Source organism: Ornithodoros turicata, chromosome 1 (assembly GCF_037126465.1).
Source record: "Ornithodoros turicata isolate Travis chromosome 1, ASM3712646v1, whole genome shotgun sequence".
Classification (NCBI taxonomy): Eukaryota; Metazoa; Arthropoda; class Arachnida; order Ixodida; family Argasidae; genus Ornithodoros; species Ornithodoros turicata.
In genome coordinates, this window is record NC_088201.1 from 24,111,551 (window position 1) to 24,138,002 (window position 26,452).

The 26,452-nt window shown below is 43.8% G+C and overlaps 1 protein-coding gene across 2 annotated transcripts in view; it reads left to right on the forward strand.

Annotated features, from left to right (window-relative positions):
• The window catches only part of LOC135377673 (zinc finger CCHC domain-containing protein 8 homolog), a 32,114-nt gene extending 6,554 nt beyond the window's left edge, over nucleotides 1-25,560 (forward strand). Inside the window, exons 2-14 of one of the 2 annotated variants that reach the window (XM_064610265.1) lie at nucleotides 4,935-5,121; nucleotides 5,594-5,681; nucleotides 5,757-5,814; nucleotides 6,434-6,501; nucleotides 10,658-10,729; nucleotides 10,808-10,927; nucleotides 10,994-11,047; nucleotides 11,474-11,622; nucleotides 11,819-11,872; nucleotides 13,432-13,502; nucleotides 13,582-13,659; nucleotides 20,987-21,110; nucleotides 23,898-25,560. In XM_064610265.1, coding sequence (XP_064466335.1) covers nucleotides 4,986-5,121; nucleotides 5,594-5,681; nucleotides 5,757-5,814; nucleotides 6,434-6,501; nucleotides 10,658-10,729; nucleotides 10,808-10,927; nucleotides 10,994-11,047; nucleotides 11,474-11,622; nucleotides 11,819-11,872; nucleotides 13,432-13,502; nucleotides 13,582-13,659; nucleotides 20,987-21,110; nucleotides 23,898-24,343 — 1,518 coding nt within the window. In that variant the 5' untranslated portion in view covers nucleotides 4,935-4,985 and the 3' untranslated portion in view covers nucleotides 24,344-25,560. Of the gene's footprint in view, nucleotides 1-4,934; nucleotides 5,122-5,593; nucleotides 5,682-5,756; nucleotides 5,815-6,433; nucleotides 6,502-10,657; nucleotides 10,730-10,807; nucleotides 10,928-10,993; nucleotides 11,048-11,473; nucleotides 11,623-11,818; nucleotides 11,873-13,431; nucleotides 13,503-13,581; nucleotides 13,660-20,986; nucleotides 21,111-23,852 lie in introns of both variants that reach the window. The other variant, XM_064610264.1, reaches the window with a different exon arrangement.
• Nucleotides 25,561-26,452: the final 892 nt, after the last annotated feature.

Here is a 26,452-nt window from a genome sequence, read left to right on the forward strand (position 1 = left end):
ACCCCCTCCAATCCTCACTGAGGAACGCTAACCTACCCTAATAACACCGCTTGCCAGCCAGCCTCACACCCAGCGCTTTTGCAGCCAGCACAAGCCAGAGAGGAGGAAGCGATACCAAGCACACGACCCGTGTGCTTTCCTTCTCTCTGGCTTGTGTGGTAAACTATTTTCGACCTGCTCCCTCGGATATACGGCGCTGCGAGAAAACAGTGTTACTGGTTACTGCATGATGTTACTATAGTGCTACCTAAATGATCAAACGCTTCTCTACCTTTCACAAGATGGCGACCCAGTTAAGAGACGACTGGCTTATTACTGGCTGTTTGAAAACAATCTCCATCACAACGCCAGGTGTCGCGACCCGCTGTTGGCAAAAGAAAAGCCACGTTCGTTGGCAGCCGTCGATCACATACGTTGTTTTGATGGTTGTTTCCGATGATGGATGCCATTGCACGAAGGAGATATGAAGGAAAACTTCATGTGCGAGGCAGATTCTTCCCTGACCTCACCTCACGGAACGCGAAAACCACGAAGCTACACTGGCTACACGACGGCATCATCAACGTGCTCTTCTTATGCCAACGATCCACTCTTTCCCAATCACATGATATCTTGATGTGACGCTGTGACATGCTGCGGCGGGTGGTCAGATTTTTAGATTCGGTGCCTTCTTTCACTTCCACTCCTTATTCACTCACTAATTTTTAGTAGTCATAAGCCTGTCTAGGGAACTATACCCGTAATACATTTTATTTGTGTACATTCGTTGTACAGGTCCCGACAAAAGACACGCGAGCGGTGTATTTCTTCTTCTTTGTAGGGGGTATACGACACCCTAGCGGAAAGCGGAAGCGGCGAAATCAGGCCAGTTCACTACCTCAGCGGGATGGACGACTCGAGGGACGACTGCGCTCTTAGCGACACACTGCGGTAGTTTCGGTATCACTTCTGTTGTTCTGTTGTATGTGCCCGGGTGCCCGGGAAGTGAGTTGGATTCAACGGTTGTGCTCGCAAACAACAGATGAGTCAACGATTGTTAAGAATGGGAGCTCGCCGCTATCATCGTGATAACAACGATGAATCATGGTGGCAACACTTTACGGTGTATTGCTTTTATTGAAAAGCCGCGATACGTAGACAAGCGAGAGAACGAAATCTTGTAAACGACTGCTTTATTATGGAACTCAGTGGTGACCAGCTGATAAACAATTGACGTTGAGTCACGTGTTGTTGGCGAGCGCAACAGTTAAATCCAACTGACTTCGCGGGCACATACAAGAGTAGTCATTTCGAAATTACCACAGTGTGTCGCTAGGAGCGCAGTCGCCCACCCCTCTGAGTCAGTGAACTGGCCTATAACTGGCCTGATTTCGCCTGCTTCCGCTTGCCGCTAGGGCAGCTAGGGTGTCGTCGGTGTCGTACCGAGGGGAGAATACACAGCTGCAGGGTTGCCAGATTGGGCTATAAACCGCCAAATAGACCTCTCCCTGTTTGTAAACAAATGACGTCATAATGTTCGACAGCACCACCGGTTTGGTAGAGTTGAACTATGCTCGAAACTATGGGGCGAACAAGGTCGCGCCTGAAAACCACGGTCTTGAGAGGATTACGATGATCCTGAAAGGGGCGCGACCTTCGGTTCTACTTTTCTTTCAGTAGGAGGCAGCGAACAAGTGCCCATTCGTGGAAACCAGCTCTCCCCTTCCGATCTGTTTCGGTCTGTCTACCAACGTCATGATGACGTTATCGGGTAGAGGTTTATTGGGCGACTTTTTGTGACAGTTGGCGGGGTGTTTTTCATCTTAATTATTTGGCTATTTTTGGGCTATTCGTTGCACGCCGCGTGCTCTCGGACGACAGCGAACGACCACACGACGATTGTCACCCCAGTCACCTTTCGTCTCTACGCTCCATTAAAGCTGTTACATTTTATAAGCACGTGGCAGACACGCATTTGTGTCCCAGCACATGCACTACCGTCATCGAGACTGGAAACAATAATGATCCTTTGCGCACCCCGGTCGGACGTGTTGATGGGCAGCGGAATAGATATGAACAGATACGATGACACATGTCTGAACCCTTTTTCGGAATTCGGTGATCCTGTGGCGGACACAGATGGTGAAACTGCAACGCAGCTTTTGTTCGTGTACAATCAGAATTCCCAAGTTCAAAGTAACCAATTCCCGGGCGACTTTATTGTTCTTCTGGAATTGCTGAGTTTGAATAAGTTGCGCGAATTGGAGAGAGTTCGTAGTGCCTTGGGCTCGCTGGTGTTCCATTATTAAAAGCCCCAAAAGTAATGCTGTTGGAATATTAAAGGCTAACCATATGTACAGGTCTGTGCACACTTCAGTAACACGGCGGGGGTATGAAGGGTCGCTCTAAGCAAAAATTTGCCGGGTCCGCGGCAACGCGAGTTGCTAACGTCAAGGTCAGGTTCTCACCTTCACGTTAGCAATTCGCAATATGGCGAGCACGGACGCACTTTTGAGTAAAGCTGCCGCTTGTATGGGAGGAGGACATGTATGTCAGACCTGTATTCAATATCATGCTGCCCCCGGCTTGGTGTCGTTGAAAGTGACCTTTATTTATAAGCAATAAAGTTACAAGATATGTGGTGCATCATATCTGACTCAACACATCCTGTGTTTCTTCAAGAGATCGTTTGTTCCACTTCAGAGCACCGGTTGGCATGCGGAATGGCATCATGTCAGGTCTCAGTCTAAACCTTCTTTCCTTGCCACTTTCTAACGCGGCAGTCGAACGCGTTAAGTCACCTTAACGGAAACACACCTTAGGAATACGATGACAAATGACACGCTTGTGAACATTCTTCACGTGAAATTTGTCCTGTGGATAAATGGACGTTGCTGTAAAGACTGTGCCATCCGTCGCCTTCCTGAACAGTTTACAAGCGAACTAATGTATCCATAATCCAAGAGTACCCAAGCAGCAAAATGTACTGAAAGTAGAGTGCAATAGGGGTGGACGGGTAGGTGGAAGGCCTTGAACAGACTGATGAAACTAAAGAACATTGATAAGACACAATACCGTCCACCCCTATTGCACTCGACTTTCAGTACATTGTGCTGCTTGGGTATGGATCTCTATGGATCATTAATGAATCTCTATCTCTATCCAGTATCTTATCTTATGCTGTATATTCTTCCGGTTTTGTGAATAGAGTAACAAAAACGCTTTTGGCTATTTTTTTTTTTTCTTATGCGTTGGCTACTTTTGGGCTATTTTCTGAATATGTTTTGGTGGGAGACGAGTTTGGCATCTGGCAACCCTGCTCGCGTGTTCCGTAAAATTTTGTCGGGACCACTGATCTCTATAATATTGAAAGGAAAGTTAGGTAGCAAGCGAGCTGGTGGTGACGATCCATGACTTGAGACCGTGTTTGTGTTTGTTTGTTATCGTCCCTACCTCGTCTCGGGTTTTCAAGTCATGGCTCTATAATATAGGCTGGATCGCGCATAGGGTGCTCCGCAGCGTGGTCACCGGCCGCCATATTGGTGGGCCCAACGCATTCTGTCGTCTGTATTTAGTTCAAACGGGGGCTGCCCGTATTTTTTAAAATTTACTTTAAACTAAAGGGCATGTCATGCCAGTTTGTTGCAGCTTTGAGTACACTTCACACGGACAGAGAAAGAGGAACAATTTTTCAGAGGTAAGCTCTTCATTTTGAGGAAAAATCTGTTTATTCGTATCGCATGCATCTGACAACTCAGACTTGTTTGCATTGCTACTTCGCTGGTGCCATTGCGTACTAAGAAAGTGTGTGGCTGCTCCTACAAATCTCAAGACCATGTATTTTCTATAAACAATGCGCTTGTGCTTGCAGGTTCCCCTCACAGTCGCTCAGCTGTGCCGAAGAATCGGATGGAGAACCTAGCCAATTTGTTCCAGTGTTCGTTTAATCTGTGAGGTACGGTGGAAGTAAATAAACTGCTGCGTTAACCTCGTATGTGCAGTCGCTCCTTTAGCGTGTGTGATAAGTCATGCATGTGCGTGCTCTTCGTGCACAGCGCTTCGAATTTCTGTAATGAAATACGCTGACAGCTGAACAACTGCAAAGCACTCGTGACAATAACATTATTTTAAGATGAGGAATAGGGAGTTTCATCGCCAGGGTCTATACTCGACCCCATTGCTGGTGGTGATGTGATGAATAAAATAATGAGCCCATTCAGAATAAGGATCGAGGTCTTATTGCAGAACACACACAGAGACACTCGTAGAACATAATACGATAAAGGAAAAAGTCAAACGAGAACGGTACAATACCAAACCACATAATAACGAACGAGAACCGCGGAACAGCACACGAAAACCGAACAACAAACGAAAACAAACAAAAAATATAAAAACGGAAGTACCTTACAATAACAAACAGTGTGAAACCTTCCTGAGCAAAAATAATTAATTCTATAGGTTGACATTCACCAAATTCACCTTCATGCGTATGCGCCCTGTGCACGACAGTTACGACCCCCTATTCGGAATACACGCAGCGGAGAAGAAAAAGAAGGCAATTACCATTAAAAACTACAGGAACACGGCTAAAGCACGTTTGGAATACATCAGCACACTAATTACTAAGAAAAATGCGTGCTAATCAGCAATGAGGAGCGTTTAAATCGCACTAAATACTCTAAATCAAATCGCTTCCCATTGTTTCCTATGGGAGCAGCCGGCGCCAGTGGGCCCTCCAACATGGCGGCCGGTTGCCGCAACTCTCTCCCACGCGCCCCTCTCCTATGCGCGATCCAGCCTTTATAGAGAGATCAGTGGTCGGGACCTGTACCACCTGTACAGCTTTGCAAAATCAGTAGCAACAAAAAAGAAAGGAATGTAAAGGGAACAAGAGGGGGAAGGGGCAAAAAAATATACAACAAATTCCTATCTCTTCTACTCTTCTACCACAGGCAAAGGCAAGCACGATCGAAGGGGAGGTATGCTATGCGCTGTAGTTTTCAATGCTCGCCACACTGTACAAAATGGCGTCGCCCAGCTCAACTGTTTCGGAAAAGACCAGCGAACAGCAAGATCTTAAACCGCTGGATGAAGGAACCTCTGTTGGTTTGCGTGAAGGAAACACAAACCCTGAAGACAATATCCTTGTCGTTGTAACGTGGCAGTATAGAATTAAGACTAATTCTGGTGACAATATCGTGTTTTACTGCCTGTATGCTTGCTCATCATTGTCCATCATTGAATACGTTTGGTATGCGTAAGAAGAAGCGTGCCAGCTGGCCAGGTTGTCAATTTTCTACGTTACGAATTGGGATGCGTACCGCAAGGGCATAGCGTTATGTTTTGCTACTTGATTTTAAACTTTGTTCAACGGCCTGCTGACAATGACGCGTTGTGTTTGGACGTTGGTTATAGGATCGAAACTGGTTGTAACTGGTTACTGGAAACGGGAGGGGCTGAAGACTATTGTGTAAGCGACAACACACACACAGTTTACGCACAGAGATATTATTTTGGGATATGAGATCCCCCTCATATACCTCCTTACATAGTAGACATGCACATTCCAACAGGATGAAAATGAGTGTTTATATACTTAACATAAAATCACATGGGAAATCAGAAGATGACGTGGAGGTCGTTTTTTTCAAACCTGCTTCTGATTGTGAAGTGGTGTACAGTAGTCTAGACTGTGAAAGGTAAGCTTACTGATCTAAGGGTTGTCAGAAACTAGGTAGGATAACTTGGAGATTAACCGTGTATCTCTTCTCCAGGAAAGACACAACAATTGACCTGGAAGACCTGAGCCGAGATGGTGATGTGGAAAATGAGGTACAATGTCCTGTCTTAGGGCAGCCTAGCATTGCTTTCAATAGCCATCCTAAGAGGGCATTAAATCATGTTGAGCAAAACAAAAAAAACAATTTCGATGTCCCGGTACGGGCAGCTTCTGCAGAGGCACTGTCACGTCAGCCCGGAGTAACATTAATTCCTGTTTCTGTAGGAGTCATATTCTATTAACAACATGGATCCTTAGTCTACTCTATGAGGCATGCATGTTGTGTTCCACACCTTCCGGCACCACACGTAGATATTAATTGTGCATCTGAGCTCTCCCATTTCCCATTTCTGGGTCAGTAATCTTAGTGGAACTCTACATTGCTTTGGGATGCCTACAGCTGCACAAAAGGGAAATAAATTTAGTATTTGATAAACACTTTCAGGACCACCATTGGTCAGCATTTACAGGCTTGCTGTGATATTCACATGCTTCAAAACCATTTTCACAATTCCAATATTCTAGAATGTTGCTTGTTCTGTTGTTCAGATATGATGTGGTGCATGTGTAATGCTGTTGCTCAGTGTATACTTGAGAAAACGACCTGTAATGCTGGGGTCGGTCCGATTGCATTTTGACATTGTCTTACAGAAACCCCTCTTAAAATTGCAGACTGCAGAAGAAAATAGCTTCTTCATTATTGACAAGACTGGAGGTGGCGACACCGGTCAGAGGCCACTGTATCCTTTTTGCATTATGAATATATACTGCAACATAATTGAAATATATGGCAGCAGTTACGCTACAGCTTACCTTCCAAGCATCCACTCACGCGAAGCATACAAATGTAAGCCTTTGAGCTAACCTCGTTCTGTCAACTCTTCCTCTTCAAGCTCATGTTACCCACTTCGTGAACCATCAATGGTCATATCGCGTTAGAAGCAGTTTGTGTTATCTATTCAATGGCAATTAATGTTCTGAGGCTGGAACACAGAACAAGGGACAACAACACACAAAGCCTCAAGTGCCTAAGAACAGCCAGCTGTAGGATTCGAACCCACATCCTCTGGTCCAGGGCTCTACAAATTGAGCTAAGCTGTTACTCATTTAATGTGGGCATATGTATCCTCATTTTTTTATTTCCTTTGTTGGACTAATTCAAACACAAATTTCTACAATGAAGAGTAGTGCACCAGTTATGAAACATATCATCGCCTATGTCCCAGATACCTCCACTTAACTTACGGGTTTGAACTCAGCCGTTGCAAGAAAAAGTGGCACAGAACAAGTGTAGGGAGGGTATGGGAGCAATGGCATGCTGCTTTTTTACCAGATATTCATTTGTAGTGACAGACCTGGGGGCAGAGGCATTGTTGTGGTGCAGGATCCAATTGCTAATCTTCAGTTAGATCTTTCCTGCACATGCTCAGTGCTGCTAGTGAAGACGAGCAGCGACTTGGAAGTCAGTTATCTCTTGCCCAATTCCTCGTAGTCGCTCCACCAACTCCAAGGTGCGTCTGATGTAGGCTTGCATCTCTTCATCCTTGTCCAGTCGTGACTGATATAATTTCCTCAATAAGGAGAGCTTGTTACTGAGGTTTGGTCTCTCATGAACCTTCTTCAGTTCATCCCACATCTGCTTCGACGATGAGCAGTTACAGACGTGCATTATTTGACTGTCGTCGATGCTAAGGCAAATCGTACTTTGAGCCCTCCGATCTCCAGCAACTCACGCAGCCGACGGATCCACTGGGGCTTCGTCTGCAACGTACGTCCAAGTGTCCTCCCAGATCAGAAGCATTCTCATCTTGAACTTCCAAGCCTGGTAGTTGCCGTTTGTCAACTTCGCCACCATGAACTTGCCCGAGTCTGCCATATCTCTGACGGCTGATGCAGCGGTAGTTCAATTAGCAAAAACCGAGGAAGATAAGCAGGGAACAGTGCACCTGAACAAGGTGCTCTGGGCCCATAACCTGAAGAAGTAAGAGCACAGTGTGACAGTGCGAAACAACAGGTTTACTGTGGGAGCGATCAGCAAAGGTAGAATGAGCGCGCGAGAAACAGTGCTCATGCGCCACCAGGCTGTTGTCGCTCTCTTCTAACAGCTATTCTGAGAACCTCTGCAACCTCAGAAGTCTGTAAGACGTGTGGCAGCACAGGTGACCCCTGACACATGTGCCACAGTCTCCTTAGCGTGTCAGGTTGACTGCCTGCCTGGGTACGGGTCATCTTCAATGGGTAGGCATCTTTTTCGTTTTTTTTTTTTTTTCACTTGACTTGGACTCTGAAAACTGCTTGCAGCACTTTACATGCTTCAGTATGGCCTGTTTCTTGAAACAGGAACAGGCATTGGTGTGCACACACTGCTGAGTGGCCTCCATCATGAAATGAAATGCACACTGCAAGTAGATGTTCACTGTGAAGCTTCCACAGAGTGAATGTGGGCAGATACCGGCTTACAGTTCCTGTCACACCGAAAGACTCTCCTATCGGCATCGCCATCATGCACCTCCTTCCTTCCATTCCTTCTGCTTGCTTGCTTTCCGAAGTCAACGTGTCGGATCCGGAACTGGAGATGATGACTGCTCTCGCGCTATTCTTTGCGTTCGATGATGACGACGACAAACATCCGCCGCGTAAGATAACAGTGTGGGTTAAGCCATGGCTCTCGACGCGAAAGGCACAGGGGTGCTATGAGAACCTAATGAGAGTTGACCCTGGAGGACGCGGAATCTTATTGGAGCTGGATCCGCATGGATACCAACACGTTCGAGGAGCTGCTCTTGTTGGTCCGTCCTAATATATCAAAACAGGGCACTAATTGCCAGAAATTCGCATCATGTTTGCTGGCAAAAATTTGGTCAGCCACCAAAACAGCAAAAACACGTCTTGCAACATGTTTTGTTGATGTTTTTGTCCAGAAACTACGTCACACTGCCACAACATGTGTTTTGCTATGATGTTGATGGCGCTGTCTCGCGAATGTGACATTCTCGTTGACAAAACACGAAACACCGACAGCGTCCACCGCGCCTGTCGTGTTGTCTTGTCGTTGTTCAGTGTTTTGTTTTACAGTGTGACATGCCTTTTGCCGCTGGATACCATACCACCTTGCACCACTGCACAAAATATTTTGTTTTGGAAATATGAATTTCTTGAGAAAATTACTTTACAAGAAGACCAAAGGAGAAGTGGGATGAGCGGCGTGAAATGCAACTGCAAAAAGAAAGACGGGAAAAAGAAGCTGCGCACCCCCACTATTGGGTGACTGGCTTGAGCGCCGACTGGGACATTCCTGACACTTGTGTGTACTTTTTGTGTGAATATTTATCCGAGGGCTTGTACTCCTCATTGCTAATTCTCCTTATACAGTTTTTTTTTTCAGCCTTTACAGAACTTTTATAAAAAGCTATGAGAGCAGCATATGTGTTGTTTTTGCAGTTGAGTTCTGCCGCCAGGCAGACAAGATGTCTGCCTGGCGGCAGAACTCAACTGCAAAAACAACACATATGCTGCTCTCATAGCTTTTTTCGGACAGGCTTGAGTGATTTTTCGGACAGGCTTGATTATTCGGACGTGTTCGCGGAACGGCCACGGCCCCCATAGAGTTAATGTATAACAACGTCCAAAATTTCGGATGCCGTACAGCTCCATCGCTCGATATTTCGCGCATGGTTTGACCAGCCCGCGAGCGTCCCGAGTGGTCGCCAGCTCACCGCATGCGCGTGACGCAACGCGAAGGTCAAGGAAACCAAGTTTCATTTGTGTAGTTCAGCTCTGCCGCCAGGCGGACATCCTCTCGAACTGCAACCATGCATGCAACTATAAGATGACTAATTAACAAAAATTCGTTAATAAACTTTTCAATTAGGGGATTTCAGACAAAGGCAAGATAACAAATTGAGGAACTACCCTAGTTGCAAGCCATTTCACGTTTAACAAGTCCTGAAACACGCATGTTCGTTAAGATATCCATCCCCAAATTTTGATATGCAAATGAGATGAAACCGAAACCACGGTGGCTGGTAATGCGGAGAGTACAGCGCTCATTTCACATTAGAGGGCCACGTAATTTGGAGCGATGTAGATGATTGTAGTAGGTGCGGCTTAGCTGGCCAGATAAACCGATTTCTGGCCCAGAGAAGCCTCCGTCGACGAGGGTGACACGCTCCTCAGGCGCGCTTTTTCAGTTTCGGCTCATTTGCATATCAAAATTTGGGGATGGATATTTTAACGCATGTGCGTGTTTCAGGATTTTTGTACCGTGGAATGGTGTTCAACGACAACAGTCTCTTAATCTGCCATCTCACTTTTGCCCAAAATTGCTTTAATTAAAGAGTTAATTAACGAGTTAGTCTTCTTGTAGTTCCATTCTCTCTTCCAGAGGATGTCCACCTGGCCGTAGAACTCAAATGCGAAAACATCTATGCTGCTCTCATCGTTTTTTAATAAAAATTCGGTAAAGGCTGAGAAAAAAAACGCTCCTAGTTTTTCCCCCTTTCGTGAAGGAACTTCGGGACAACTTCGTAGCTTTTATAATTAAAAAGGTAATTAACGATTTTTAGGTAATTAGTCATTTGACGGTTGAGCAACATATGGCCAAGAACGTTCGCCGGCCCAGAGAGATGATAGAAGTGAAAACAGCATGTCTCTATCCCTTATAGTTTTTTATGAAAAATCTGTCTCGGAAAAAAAACACAAAAAAAAACTGTATATATAGAGTCCTTCCATGCTCCTTTAACCCTGAGGTGCACACCATTAATCTATGGACAGACCACTGGTGCATCTGTAGTGATCATAGTTGTCTCAACTAAAGATTTCTGTAAACGGTCACATCTATCATCACTTTGAAGTTCGTTGTAACATGACACATTATGTGTCCTTAACTAGTGCCAGCTACATCAACGATTGCATTGGCGTCCTCGGTGACAGCCATGTTCCTGAAACTCCGAAGGAATTGTGTCCGAGGTATGCAGCACCTATATACAGAAACTAGATTAAGAAAAAAAAGGTCTACGTGTCATTTATTTGTTTACTGTTTTCCAGTATGGAATGTTTTAACTGTGGTGGTGATCATCATCTAAATATGTGCACCAAAGATATTGACAGAGCTCGTGTTTCCAAAAACCGAAGAGAAGCAGCAAAGAATTTGAATGTAAAGAACACGTAAGTTTGCAACTTAGCTTCGTTGCAAAGATGCAATATTCACTGTGTGACTCCTCGCTATTGCAGCCGATACCATGTTGAAGAAGGGCAGAAGGAACGTTTCAAACCTGGCCACTTGAGGCAAGTTATTTATTTGTTGGATTCCTACGTTTTATTTAAAAGAGCCATATAACATGACCATTGTGCTATCCTCAAAGCATAGCCCCTACAATAAAAAGATTGGATTTATGTCTTGCCTCTGGGTAGCAGAATGCGAACCTTGAAATTGTTCTGAAGTCTGTAGGATCGAGTAACAGAGAGCAATTGAAATAGTAATGTTGGTGCCACAATAGTTATTCTCCTGCAGGCTGAACACATTAGCCAGCATATATTATTGCAGTTTATAAACGTGCAGTTGGACCTAGAGGAAATTGACACACTTCTTGTGTGTCACACAAGAAGTGTGTGCACATGCCAAACTATTTATTTTGGGGCACTTTGGGAAGGAAGCATTCGCGTAGTTTTATGTTTCTATTAAGTGTAAGAAATTGTATGGTGATTTGTCAGTAATGAGATGAGAAGAGCCTTGGATATTGGAGCAGAAGAGCTACCACCATTCATCTACAGAATGCGCGTCCTTGGATACCCACCTGGTTGGCTGATGGAAGCTGAGGTGGAGAGTTCTGGCCTAAAAATATATGGAAGTGATGGAAAAGGTAATAATATAGCTACAGAGCTAACTTTGCATTATAGATAGTTTACTAGTTGCCTTTACAGAAGTGGCAGGGGCAATGATGCTGACTCGTTATATTTATATTAACCAGCAAAATGTGGAATGGCATTCTCCCATAAACTAGTGATGTGTTTCTTTTCAGTTTAATTGACATGAAACTATCTATGCTTTCCTTCCAGCTGTAGAAGATGAGAATATTGAAGACGGAGAAATTCATTCTACAGAAAAACATGGTAGGAGGATGCTTTACAGCAGATGCTGTGAAAAATAGCAAACAATAAAAAAAGACTATGAAAACGCACCAATGGGCACTACATGTATGCACTCTGTTGCAGTTCATATAGAGGATATAGTAATGTTAGTGCTTGCAATGGGGGGGGGGGGGGGGGGGGGGGGGTATAGAATTTTGTGCCACATTGTTGTGAGCAGTGTAGTATGCTTAATGATTTCATGCCCTCACAGAGATCAAGCAATATGTATGTCACTAGCATGTCTGTGAATGTCTGATGCCCACATTGACAATAATGCAATGCAAAACCCGGTCACAGTAAATAATAATCGCTCAAACAGGTTTATTACTTGAGACAGGACAAATCCAGAATTTTCCAAATCCGAATCCAAGGAAGGTTCAGCGAATCCACGAATCTTGAATATCTTGAGTCCTTTGTTAAAAAAGAGTTTGAAAAGCCAAGGGGAAAAAAACCTCTACTGAAAGTGTTTTGAAGCAGAATATGACATATTTGTTTAATGAAAAACAAATTAAATAACTGTTCACTGTCTGGAGAAAACATACCCATATATTTCTTCTTAAATGTAATTTATTTAACATGTTGTTCATCGTCTATACAGGAAATACATAAATTCTTGATTCTGAATTGTTTGCATAAACTAAGAAACAATCAAAAGCAAAACCATGCTACTTTTAAGCTCTTAATGTAAGAGTTCCTGCCTAAGCTCTTACAGTCCAGAGCAATGTAAACAAAAAACAAACAAAAAAGAAAACACCCGCCGGCCAATCAGGCTTTCGGCAGACTCCGGAGGCGCCAATTTTAAAGAAACAAATGTGGCCTGATGATTCGATTCACTGTTTTGTGCACTGGGATTCTGATTTTCGAATCCCTGCCTAGGATTCGCGGATTCGGTTGGCCTATCCCTATATATTACAGTTGTCTACATAGCTTCCAAAAGCTTCGATTGGTTGTGTCAATGTGGTAAATGAAAACTCAAAGCAGCTGCTACAAAAAAATTGTTTTGGACATGTTTCATCCACACAAAACCAAATACATAGTACTATACTTACCTTTTCAGTCAATGGTAAGGAATTAAAAAGCCAACACTATTCATTTTTGTTTGTGGGTTTATGTGTCTCATATTAAAGACAACAGGCAGCAGGGATAGGAGTAGTAGCAAAATAGGAAACCAAACTTTTTATCCGGGATGCCATATAAGCCTGATACCTACTTGTACCTGATGATACCTACTTTTGTAACTAATATTTCATCTGTAGGAGTTAAATGTAGTGCACTTGACACGGGTGTTCCCATCTGACAACTTCATTCATGTGTCCCTTTGTGACTTGATGCTTTGTTGTCTGTATTCCCTTATTTATTAAGCATAATTTTTACTGTCATTGCTATGCTCTTCATACTGCATGCCACAGAATAAAACATTGATTCACATACATTTTGAGGACATTTTTGGTCTGATTATGGGCATAACTGCATATGTCTGACGCAGTGAATTGCATGTATAATGTTTGTTACATGATCTGTGGTGTATACTTCTTTTCAAGTACAATATGACCCCAACAAGCTAATCCGCTTCCCAGGATACAATGTTCCCACCCCACCAGGGGTTTATGATGTAAGTATGTGTAGTCTAATCAACGTTTTGCCATGATTATTCCAAGATTTTCAATGCCATACCTTCCTCACGTTTTCAGCAATGCACAAAGTATGACATGCCTCCTATGCAACCACATCAGCAGTTGTCTGAAGCAAAGAAGTACATGAAAGCCCCAGTATGTATTACCTTTTGTATAGAACAGTTGCATGGTGATGCCTTGCTTTGCTTTCGCAACATGCACAGCCACTTCTGCGAAGTGCAGTGCAATCCCGTTAATTTGAAACCCCTTAGTTCGAACTGGTGCTTAGGTCCCGTCAAAGTCGCGTATTTCAAAGCGAGAAACCTTATGGTAATTCACAGATATGAACGTGCGCAATGGTATGTTTGAATGAGATTGCCTGGCCGCACCTAACTCCTGAGTACACGTCGGCCTTGTGTTGCAGCTGTGTCAGGGACACGTTTACTTACAACTTATTACTTACAAGACCATTACTTATAAAAGCAATACTTGTGGCAGAGGAAAAAGGAACAAAGAACAAATCACCAGTGATGGCCAGTAGTTAACTACATGTAGTTAAACTACTAGTTAAACTACCTGATTGTAGTTAAAACGTAGTTATCAACTACTTGCAGAAATGTAGTGGCAACTACTAGTTAAACTACTATTTTAAGTAGTTAACTACAGTAGTTAGGTTACTGAAGGCGCCAACTACTTCCGATTTTGCCGCAACCTTTACGGCAATTTTGTGCGTCCGACTTTTACCTTGAGCTACTTGTTTGATGAGAACGGAGGTGCAGAGCAACTGTGTCGTCCATGTGTACTAAATCTTCACTTTTAATGCATTAAAACATGTTGCTTTAAAACAATGTTTAAAACAGGTTGTTGAACGTACACCATAGCTGATCTGTTCTGTTTCCCACCACTGTACTACCGCACATGCTTTATCTGTTGTAGTTTGATTCCAAAGCGTAAGGATTTGTGTAGTTTGTTGCAATCCTGTGAATGTGACCCTGTTGCACTTACTGAAACTTGGTTATCGATAGATATAAGAGACAGTGAGCTGTTACCAGAGTGTCCTGGCTTTACCTTCTATCGCTGTGATGCATTCATCCCAGAATTACACAAATCACTACATCATATATTTCACAAATTCCCAAATTCAAAGGTTATTCTTCTTGGTGATTTCAACTACCCGTCAATTAATTGGAGATCCACCTCAGCCTCTGGCAGTGAAGAACGTTCTTTCATTGATTTGTGTCATGTGTTTGACCTTCATCAGGTGGTTCATGAACCCACCTGTGTAACTCCCACCTCATCAAACATCCTAGACCTAATCCTCACTAACGACCCAGATATAGTAGGTTCTGTATTTTCTCCATGCGCCTTGAGTAACGACAAAGTACTACACTTTACAATATCTGTCCCCAGCGTGCCCCGTCGTTCCTCGTGCAAACGCATAAGATTATACGATAAGGGTAACTACGACCAAATAAATTCTGAATTATCCAATTACTTGGCTAACTTTCTCGCTAATTTTGAAGTACGAACAGTCGAGGAAAACTGGTATTTATACAAATTCAAGATCAATGCACTTATTGAAGCCTATATACCCTCCATTCTCATCAAGACACATTGTCATGCCCCATGGTACAATCATGAAATCAAACTGCTCGCCCGTAAAAAGAAACGTCTGTACAGGCTTGCTAAGCGCTCTAAGTCTGCATCATAACTGCTAAAATATCAAGAGTGCGCCCGGAAATACAAATCATTGGTGACTTCTTCGAAACGCACGTTCTATAGCGAGGGCCTCGTTAACCTCTTGAAGTACAACCCCAAAGCATTCTACAAAGTTATAAACCCAAAATCTCCATCGGTAAACATCCAACTGAAAGACCATGATGGTAATTTTCTTAGAGATAACCAATGTTCTCTTATCTTCAATAACGCATTTGCAAGCGTGTTCACCAACGAAGACACAACTCCCCCTGCCGCGCCTCCCACATCCATCTTCAATAGCATGTCACCGATAGCGATATCTCCTGCTGGCAGTAAAAAGATTATCTCTTCCATCAAGGTTTCCTCCTCTGCTGGTTTCGATGGAATAAACAGCAAAATTCTTAAAAACACAAAGGCTCACTCGAGCAGATTTCTTGCTGCAATATTCCAACAATCACTTAATAGTTCATAGATGGGTAGAAATTCAGCGAACCGGTAGAGACGTAGGAAAGGAGTTGCCTCAGGACAGAAGCCGCCGATATTTCGAACAGAGACTGCTCTTCTTCTGGGCACTGTCCTCATCATTGGCATGGTTTAAAGGGACAATTCGCATGAACCTTTAAACACGTCACACCTAACCCTTTAAATACCATGCCAATGATGAGGACTGTGCCCAGAAAAAGAACAGTCTCTGTTCGAAATATCGGCGGCTTCTGTCATGAGGCAACTCCCTTCCTACTTAATAGTTCAGTTCTGCCAGAAGACTGGTGTCGGGGAATGATAATACCAGTGCATAAAAGTGGTGTCACTCATTCACGGTTGAACTATAGACCAATCTCCATTACCAGCGTCCCCTGCAAAATCATGGAACACATTATATATTCGCAGGTAATCAACTTCCTAGAGTCAAATGCTTACTTTTCCCCCTGCCAGCATGGCTTCCGTAAAAATTCCTCGTGTGAAACACAACTAGCTGGTTTTATCCACGACCTCCACTCAAATATGGACAGTTCTACTCAAACAGATGCCGTGTTCCTGGACTTTGCTAAAGCCTTTGATTCTGTACCGCACGCTAGATTAATGGTAAAACTCTCACAACTAGGCCTTGATGCACATGTTCTCTCCTGGATTAATATGTTCTTAACTGACCGCCTCCAGTCCACTTTCGTGAACAACCATTCCTTGTCCTTTTGTCATGTATCATCTGGTGTCCCCCAGGGTATGGCCTTTGGGGTATGTGAATAAATAAATAAATACTGCTTGTCTAGTGAAGCCTCATTTGCTGTGAAATAATTCTGCAATTTAGTTTATCGCGTAGGCACAGAAGGAATTTCGTCGCAAGCTTTGTATTTGACGATCGTAGCAATGGCTTGAGTCAAAGTTTATCATTGCTTGTTATTCATACTTAGATGTCCAAGAGCAGTACAAGGGATTCGTGTTGATGGACAACGTTAAGTAGTTATAGATGTAGTTAAACTACATTGCAGTAGTTAAAGAAGTAGTTTTAACTACTCCCCTGAAAAGTAGTTGAACTACTAGTTAAACTACTCAATCGCAAAGTAGTTAGTAGTTATAGTTAAACTACTGTAGAAGTAGTTAGTGGCCATCACTGCAAATCACCATAATGGTGTGTGCTAATGTGCGGAACGATGCCGCTTACTTGTGGTCGGCAGCAAGTAAGCCTTGCTGTTTGAAGAAGATCAAGACCATTCTCGTTGTCAACACAACCAACAAAAGGGCGTGGAGGATAGCCGACATAGTCTAAAATTGGGTTAGCGATATTCACGTCCACAGGGTTCATGGTTTGGTTGGGCTCAGCATTTCGCTCATACCTGTAGATAGCTTTTAACTACCACACACTCTCTCTCTCACCATCATCACCTCTCCCATAATCATCTCTCACCATAGTTTTGGCACTCTATGGCCTTTGTGCCATTAAACCCATAATCTCTCTCTCTCTCTCAACATTTCAAACGCTGTTAATTGTGTTGCGGCTGTAGAAGCAAATGCAAGGGCGAAAAATAGATTGTTTTCTGCTCTGCGATGTTTTGATGCTTGTCTGTAGATAGATATTTTTGGAACGTTTCGGGCATCGTGTTTCCGTCATTTCCTTATATTTCCCGCATCGCGTGACCGGGAACATGCCGCAAGGCCTAGCGAGCAATGACAAGTCTGCGACGCAGCTACTATGTGCTGCCAGAGTAGCTCCCTTTAGTTCAAACTCCGGTTTAATTCAACACAGACTCGGTCTCCCCAGAGTTCAAACTAATGGGATTGCACTGCATTCAGTTTCTACACAACACTGTGTTTGTACCAATTTGCTGCATAAATATAAGATTTCTGCCGCATTTCTACATTTTCTTTTATTCTTGGTGGGTTACAAGTACACCATACACCTTACTACAGTGAACTAGAAGAGGGTGTTGGAACGAAGGGAAGGGTCTGCACCTTGGGACGGCTGTCGGAGCAAGTGGCGAAAATATAGCGGCGGCGCTGCTATCGCCAACTTACAGTGTGCGGGCGTGCTTTGCAAAGCATGTCGTCTGAGTGTCAACAATATTATGAATCCAGATTTTTGTTCTCTTCGGTTCTGTTGAGAACAGTTAATTAATTTTATTCTGTGTCTCCTCCTTACTAACTCTATGGCGTCTCCATAGTCGTCGATTGCAGCGTTGGCTGTCGACGCCACGATACTCACGCGGACTGCTCTGTCGTTCCTCTGCCCTCTTCTACATAGTTCACTGTAAGCTTACTGCTACATGTAGCCACCACATTCTTGCTGGCTGGCTTGTAGTCCAGCCCAAGTTCTTTGCTAGATGCAAAAAGGACGTCTAAAATTGTGTATACATACTGGTATCCGGTTCATCTGCGGCAGTCACTATTGGTTTATGCATGTACCTGTATCCCGGTGACAAGTGACTTCACCCATGGGCGTCTCTACCTTCACCATCGAGATTTCCTTCATATAGCAACAACCTCATCAGGAAACCATAGCATGCCCTTCCCTAGATTCCGTGTGAAAACCAGATTGCCGGTGTTAAAGCCAGATTTAGTCTATTTCTTGTCTGTATATAGAAGCCACTTAACCTGATTCTCTTGAATTGTTCGGCCTGCGATCTTGATTTGGCTTGTGATTCATTCTTTTGCAGAGTGTACCACTCTTTCTGCTAGACCATTTGAAGCCTGGGTGACATGGGCTGTTCTATTCTTTGTTTGTTCTCTTCTATGTTGGAATGCAAGAATGACTAATGGTTGTTCATTGAACAGGGTTTCATTATCTGTCACAACACATCTTGGGATACCAAATCTGGCAAAAACATAATGGGGTTTCTCCAAAGTTTACTCTAAGACACCATTGATGTTACTGACTTCAAATCACTTAGATTTGTCATCCATGATCACTAGGAAGTATTTGCCCGTCAATAGACGTCTACCCGAGAAACGTCACCGTGACGTAATCTCGACGTTGGTAGACATAGTGAAACCGAAACAGCGCGTACGGAGAACACATTTCACTAAGTCATATTCCTTCACGAAGGTCACGGGTCGCTTTTTTAATGGTGCACACAAATTAGGTCACGTTTTTAGTTGCTTTGGTGTCTTCATCAGAATGATCTTCGTGTTCCCAGTCCACCGCGGAAAGAAAAGGCGGCTTCACCTAAGGGTAACACTACATCATCTCGAAAGTCAATGTCATAATCCTGTGCAGAATGTGGTTTGTTAGTGCGACTTAGTTCGCGCTTGCTTTGTCAAGAAACACCATGTGTACTCCGAGAGAAACGCATGGAAGAGTCCTGTAACCATCTTTAGAAAGACCTGCCTTACCGGTTCACTGGATTTCTACCCGTCTGCCTTAAATATAGTGCTACCAGTAGGATGGAGAAAAACAAGGCTCTACAACTAATCATGTGTAAGAAACGACATAAAATTCTTAGAATATCTAATGCTATATTTTGATATGGCTTTCTTGCCAGTTTTTTTTAACGATAGTACTTCAGTGTACCAAGTAGGTGGCTCTGTTTTACCATCTGACATAATTTGTTTGCAACTGATGAGAGGTCTGTCGGACAGCCATGGTCAAGGTGTTGTCTTTCCCAACATTTGCTCAGCTCTGGCTAAGAGATAGGTTCATGTTCTGTTTTTCAAGTGGAGCACTGCTGTGCATAGCGGGCAATGTCCTTGTCAAGTCCCGGCCACCAGAAACATGATCTTGACGATGATGCCTTGATGAGTTTCATGAAGTAGAGCTAATACCTGAGCTCGTGCGAAGTTCAGTTCCGGCGTGCAATGCAATAGTGCATAACTCGTTTCACGTGTTCCAGTAGGGCTGCAAACGCTCATTCATAGAGCACGGATGTTCATGTTTTTTTCGGGACATGGTTTTATATCTGGGTGATGAAAACACGCTTTTAGTCTGGCTTTGGGACCGATCAGAAGAGCTCTGTGGTGTATATAAATGCATATTTGGCACGTTACGGCATATTTCGCATGAAAATCCATATATAGTGGGATTAGGCTCCACTGCGCGTACTAGATTCAGCATCAAAGACGTTCAAAGTACGCGAAATCGAAAGCCCTTGCAAATGCGCCTCCGGGCCTCGACAACACAGAGCAGAATGCGGGCTGGTACCGGGCCTGAGCGCGGAAACAGTCGGGTACGGGATGGGCCCGGGCTGGAAATCTATAGAAATCTATATCACCTGCCTTTCTTGGGCACTGAGGCTGACCACAGCATGTACTGTCATCAAGCAGCCATAGCAACCTCCATTTTTTTTTTTTTTGATTGCGTGTTAGCGCCGCGAAGCAACTGTGGCTATCAGTGGCGTACAGACGTGGACAGATGGAGAGAGGACAGCACGAAGGAGTCGGGGAGGGGGGGTTAGTAGCGTCCTGGGCCGACTTCACGGGGAACTGTGCCGACATTCGTCTGGAAAGTCTTCGGACAACCCAGGGAAAATCTCAAGACAGCACCGCCGGCGGTAGGATTCAAACCCACCACCTCCCAGTCTTCAGCACGACCTTGGCTACCACCAACGAGCAGGCGCCTTAGCCCACTCGGCCGTGTCGCTGGTAACCTCCATTTGCGAATTAGGTGGAACATATACTGAAATACAAATTGTTGGGGCACGTTCTTTAAGTGTAGTGGGGTGTAAAACATTTGTAATGCTGACGAGGATGCGTCTTCGCGATTCCCATGCACGTGCATAGAGTCAAAGTATGCCCAACAACATTCCTGACATCCATTGCCCTCAAATACTGTGTTTTTAGTTCCGGTTATCATTTCTAACGTGATTACCGGCTGAGTGGAGCTGTAAAACCAGTAGGTTTCTCCTGTGCTTGAAAAGTGCTATGTAAATATCTCCTGAGGATATTCATGGGACGTTACATCAGGGGTAAAGTAAGATCCCCTGGATGGCCTATGGAGATCACTAGGCTTTTTACATATATCCCAGAGAATGTGAATCTCCACTTCGGGGTATTACATGGGATGCCTGTTGTTTGCAGAGTTATATTTCCCGTGGATATTCATGGGATGTTACATTAGGGTCTCCTGGATCTCCCATGTATCTCCCTGGGATCTGCAGGGTGCTTTTTATGGGATATTCAATCATACAAAGCACATATTATCCCTTAAATGTACCTGGCACATATTTTTATCAGGATATCCCATAGATATCCAGTGGATGTCCAGATATTTGGGACGTTCACGATTTTGTAGGGATGTCACAGTAGGGCTTGCTCGGCAAAAAAAGATTTTAATAGCTTATATATTGTGTGTTTCCAGGAAGCAACACCATTTAAAAAGAGAAAAAAGCTAACCTTACCGCCACCAGTCGGAAAACCAGAAGCAGCCCTTGAAATGGACATGGAACTTGACTCAGACCTGGATGTTAGCACAAATTGGAATGGCAAGTATATTCTGTCTTGTTATCTAACTTTTACATTGAAGTGATACAGCTACAGATTATGGAAGATTGTGGGATAGAGATGTTGGTATTGCAACTACTTCCAGCAGCTATATGGCACATTATTCAGATTCCACTTTGAGGTATCTTGGGTTGTTGTACATGCACATAGACAAGCACATTGAATGGTGCATGCTGTACTGGTACCAGTTAGCTGACACTAGCATTCTGCCATTCTGATGTTACAAATGTCTGTTTCCTGTTTACTTAGGTTGTCATCTCTCACAGCACAAAGTGCTTATAGTTTTGAGTTTTGTTGTGATCTTCAGGTTTTCAACAGTGGGGATGTAGTGGGGTGAATGAGCTCTTCAGAGCAATCTATAAATGGTCCATTTTATCAAGGCTGAGTGGTCATTCGCTGGTCACGTCTGCTCAGGAACACACTCATGATGACAGTTTTCCCATCTGCACGTCAGTCTGGCACAAAGTTTTCCTTCATTCTTGCTCAGACACTATGTTCTCTTCGTGTCCTCGAGAATATGACGTTTGCTTTGCGTCTGGCAGCTTCCTCAAACAGGTTGTCACGAATCTTTGTGGTTTACCCAGAATCCCATGTCATGTTTTATTTGCTGACGTATTACAAGCTTTGTTCGGGTATACGCGCATTCACTCTTCGTTGGTATCGTCCTTTTAGTTAGTAACATCTTACTCACACATTTGACCTATCCATTCACTTTTGGATATCCTGGTGAATTCAAGTTGTGCTGACTCCCTTTCTTGAAGTAGAACTGCTCAAGTATCCAAAGAATGTCCTACAGTGTTAAACATGTGTTCACTGGTATTTCACTTGTACAGTGCTGGACAAAAGTTCACAAAACACGCTCTGGCGCATTCCTTCCTCAGAGTGACACACTAGCTGCGAATGGTACCGTACGGACTCGCAGACAGGTGACTGCGTTACTCATAGGCACATGGCTGTAAGCCTGTGTGATCCCATTCGCTGCTAGTGTGTCACTCTGAGGAAGGAATGCGCCGGAGCATGTTCCATAAACCTTTGCTATTTTGCACAAAAATCGCTAATTTGCACTGTTATACATATTTTGTCATGAGAGCCACCAGCAGACTTCTATCCATAGGGAGGAGCAAGTAAGAGAATATTTTCATTTGCACTCATTCCAGCCTTGCCAAAATATGCTTCAGTCAGTATTGCAGTGACCGAGACATGTTTATGTACTGGGTTGTGCTCAATTGATCTGGCAGTAACGGGCAGCGTAAGTGGTGCTGGGAGTGGTACCTACATCTTCCCCACTTTTATCATTGACACTGCCTTAGTTCTTTGCCACCCATTCCATGGCAGATGATGTTCCATATGCCTTGAAGTACTCTAACTAGCCATTCTATATGTCACAGTCCTCGAAGCACAGACATAGGGGTGAGGTCCCACAGCCTTCTCTTGAATGCGACACCCAAACACAGAAGTATTTGAAGTTCACTGGTTAGCGTGATATTATGTGTGTTGCCAGAGCTTGCAGAGTCTCTTTGTTTCGAGCTCTGCCCACCGGTGATTGTCGCTTCCATTTTCACAGAATTTATCACTTCCAGTGAAACCCTTGCTTAAGAACTTTGAGTACAGCTATCGGGTCAGAAAGGTGGAAGGTATCACAAATCGGTTTGGCAGCAACAGTGGCGATGCATCTTGGGGTAAAGCAGACTTTCAGGGGTGGTCAACTTCAAAAATTTTTTGTGCTGCCAGAACAAAAAGTGTTTCGATGAAACTTTGTAAAATGAATGTTCGAGGGGCATACTATCAAATGCAATTGTTGGGACAGTTCTATGCCTCCTAGACAACAGTGCTAAACAGTTTAAATGTCTCTGAAAAAATTGCAGAGTTCCGTAAAAAAAATTCAAAATTTTTCAAAATTTTAGTTTCCTCGGAGCTGTCGATAACAAATGTCAATCAACCTTCACTCTTTGCACTCAGAATAGATTTGGTTGGAATTTGCCAAAAAACTGTTTTCTTAGAATTTTTTGCACCACGTAAGTCACATGTCCCATCGCAATCTTGAAGAGGTGGCCACGGTGCGACAAAAATCAGCCTGGAGAGCATTGGCTTCATGGGAACAATCAACCCCAATTTATCTGAAAGAAAGCGGGTATGGTCGAGTGCAATGTCTGGGACATTAGGCATGGAATGACCCAAAGTGAAAGTATGCAGACTTCATATAAAGTGCCTTGCGATTGACCCAAACAATCGGAAAAATGCCAAAAACAGAGTCTATGCTGATTCACTTCTTCCTGTTGATGGTTGTGCTGCCATTCTGTGCAATTTCATTCTGTGTTCTGGAGAACTCGACATCACCATTTAGTAGAAAATAGTTTCTAATAGTAGCTTTTGGTGTTAACAGCAAAATGTACTTTAAAAGCGATAAAACCCCCGTGCCGGGGAACAAGTCAACAGACGACACAACACACAGGCACAGGCTGTGCCTGTGTGTTGTGTTGTCTGTTGACTTGTTCCCCGGCACGGGGGTTTTATCGCTTTTAAAGTATGCTGCACCGAACAGCCCAATTTTTAACCATTTTCAGCAAAATGTGTTAGCTACAGCTGTGTTTATTATAGGTGTTTGTAAAGAGAAGTGTTTCTTTGGGAATTTAATTCTGGTACAGTGAAAATAATTAATTAGAATACTATCTGTATTTTTACACAAATGAAATTCTGCTATATTATTGTGCCACGGTTTACAGAGGCCCAGGGATGCTCGTCTACACAAACTACCATATTGATTTCAGAAGACACTGCATCACTTCATGCTTCCCCTTCAGGATGTGTCATGCCCTCACCTCCTAGTAGTGTGCTAGAAACAACACATGAAGACTCTTCAAGAATACCAGGAAGCCTTCACAGCAGTGAAACATCACCACACAAGGACAATGATTTAGGATGGGAAAGTGAAGATACAGCAGATGCAGTACCAGAGTCGAAGAAGAGTGGAGCAAGAGTTTGTCTCTCCCAGAGCGTTACCTTAGGCACTCCCATTATTTCAGGCTTCAGTGGCTACGAGAAGCTTCCACCACGGGAGAACTTTTCAAAAGGAATATCTGAGCACATACCCTTCGAAAACTTACCGGGGGCTACTGGTACATATGACAGGTTGCGTGGTGTGTTAACTAAAGTAAGGATGTCTATGAGTGAGGAGCAAAGGGAAGACAGTGGCAATAAGTTTTCCAGCATGTAGATCAAGATGTTCATAAACAGCAGCTGTCGTGTTGAAATATTTTTCTTTTCAGTTGCACTAAAGAATTACACGAGTATGAGGAGCTTTACTGCATTCATGAGGTCATGTTTGCTTACAAAGGCTGAGACTGGTAACATCAAATTTATGTAGTGGTACTGGTTGCCCAAACAGCCATCATTGCATCCGAGAACGAAATTCAACACACGACAAACAAGCTTCATTTTATGTTGTACCATTGACAGTGAAAGCGCACAGAACTGCTACATATGTCATTGTGTAATAATTAAATGTAATGGTGAAAACTGATGTACATACGAATGAATATGAATGAGCTTCCCATTTTCAATGTAAATAACATTCGCATGATGCACATCACAGAGATGCTTGTTATTTAGTTTTATACGTTTGTGGACATACAAAAAAGCTGGCTTTTCAAATACGATTGCTGTCACTTTTTTGTTAATAACTTGTAGAGGTGTGCTAATATCCGAAATTTCGAATACGGATAGAATATTTCCGATATTCGATTCGGATTCGGAAGAATGCTATTTGAACTTATTAAATATTCAAACTAATTCGAATATCATACCAGCCTACTACCAAAATGTAGCGGGTATTGCACGCTTGAGTCTGTACGTTGCAGTAACAGCGACAAACATGAATACTACAACAGCTACAAAGTGATACGCGGAGCTTTCGAGCTCAGGCACGTTTTCTTGTTCAACTCTGGCAACCCCAAGTTACTCAAAGTGGGAAAAAAGGATTGTATCTCATTACGGATGAAGTCTTATTACGGCCGACAATCCTTTAATCCCCAAGTGTCTCATTATAGCCAAAGTACGGCCGTAGGTAGTCTCATGACGGCCAAAAGTCAAAATGTGTATTGTAACCTGCATTGATATCCAATGTTGCAGCCAAGTATCGATATACATTCAGCAGGGTATATTGTGAGACAAACAGTATGTTATCGTACCAGAGCACAATACAGCACATTGTGTTGTGAGGAGAGAATCAGTTTTCCCTGTCACGCTCTGCTCCCTGCCAAAATTTGAGACGGACATCGAGACACCGAGGACCGGGAGCGAGGCAAAGTGACCAATCCCGGGCTCGCTGCGGTCCCGGTTCAAGGAATCTAAGGTCCATGAAATGCCATGTCCTTGGGAAGAATGTATATATTGTAAATAAACCGCAACGTCTAGAAGACGTTCGAAAAAGTGCTTCGGCTCCACGCTGTTCGTTTTTCTGTTGCTGGGGACAAGTCCTTGCACTTCGAAGTTTTTCCCCCCGTTACAGTTTTCAGAAGTGGAATTAGTTCCCTTCAGCCCCTCCGTCGCTACACGAGCGACTGACGACGTACGGCTATGAAGTTTTTGTAAACTGACAATGACGATGCCGCCCACACTACAAAGTAATGGGTCAGTTTCAACGACAGATTCTCCAACGATGGGACACGATGCCCACCAACCAAGACAGCGAAGCGATGTAGATCTCTTACTCAAGTACCTGCGAATTCAAGAGGCTACCCGAGACTCGATGCTAAGGCAAACTACTGCAAGCCAGGACCTCCAGAGATGACGGGCCTCTCGCTAGGCCAATTCTTCCAGATCTGTTGAAAGAGGTCGAGTGGCAGGCGGAGTGGCAGGCCATTAGGCAAAAGCTACACTTAAAATTTCAGTTGATGACGTTCTCGCATCCGTTCAAGCAATTACGTTGTCGAAGACAAAGTACTTCAGTATGAGATGTTGATTGGACGGAATTTCATTGATCGGCACGAGGTTGTGTTCATAAACGCAAAAGATCAAGTGAGAGTTTTTGACTGCATGAAGAGTGGTCCATTCAAGGACTTTGATCTGAGATCCAGCGATCCAGAGCATGACGTCCGTCATCCAGACGATGTTGAGGAGCCACGGAATGTGGTCCACTACGACGAGATGCACACTCCTACGGTAGCGGAGGTGTCAGCTCCATATTGTGCACCTGAGAAGGAAGGATTAAATCTAATGAATGTAGCACATGCAGAACTCATTGTGCCAGTCGAAGACAACCAATGTATACCAGATGTACCGGAAGTCGAAGTTATACTGTCGGTCCAAAACGAGGAGCAAAACG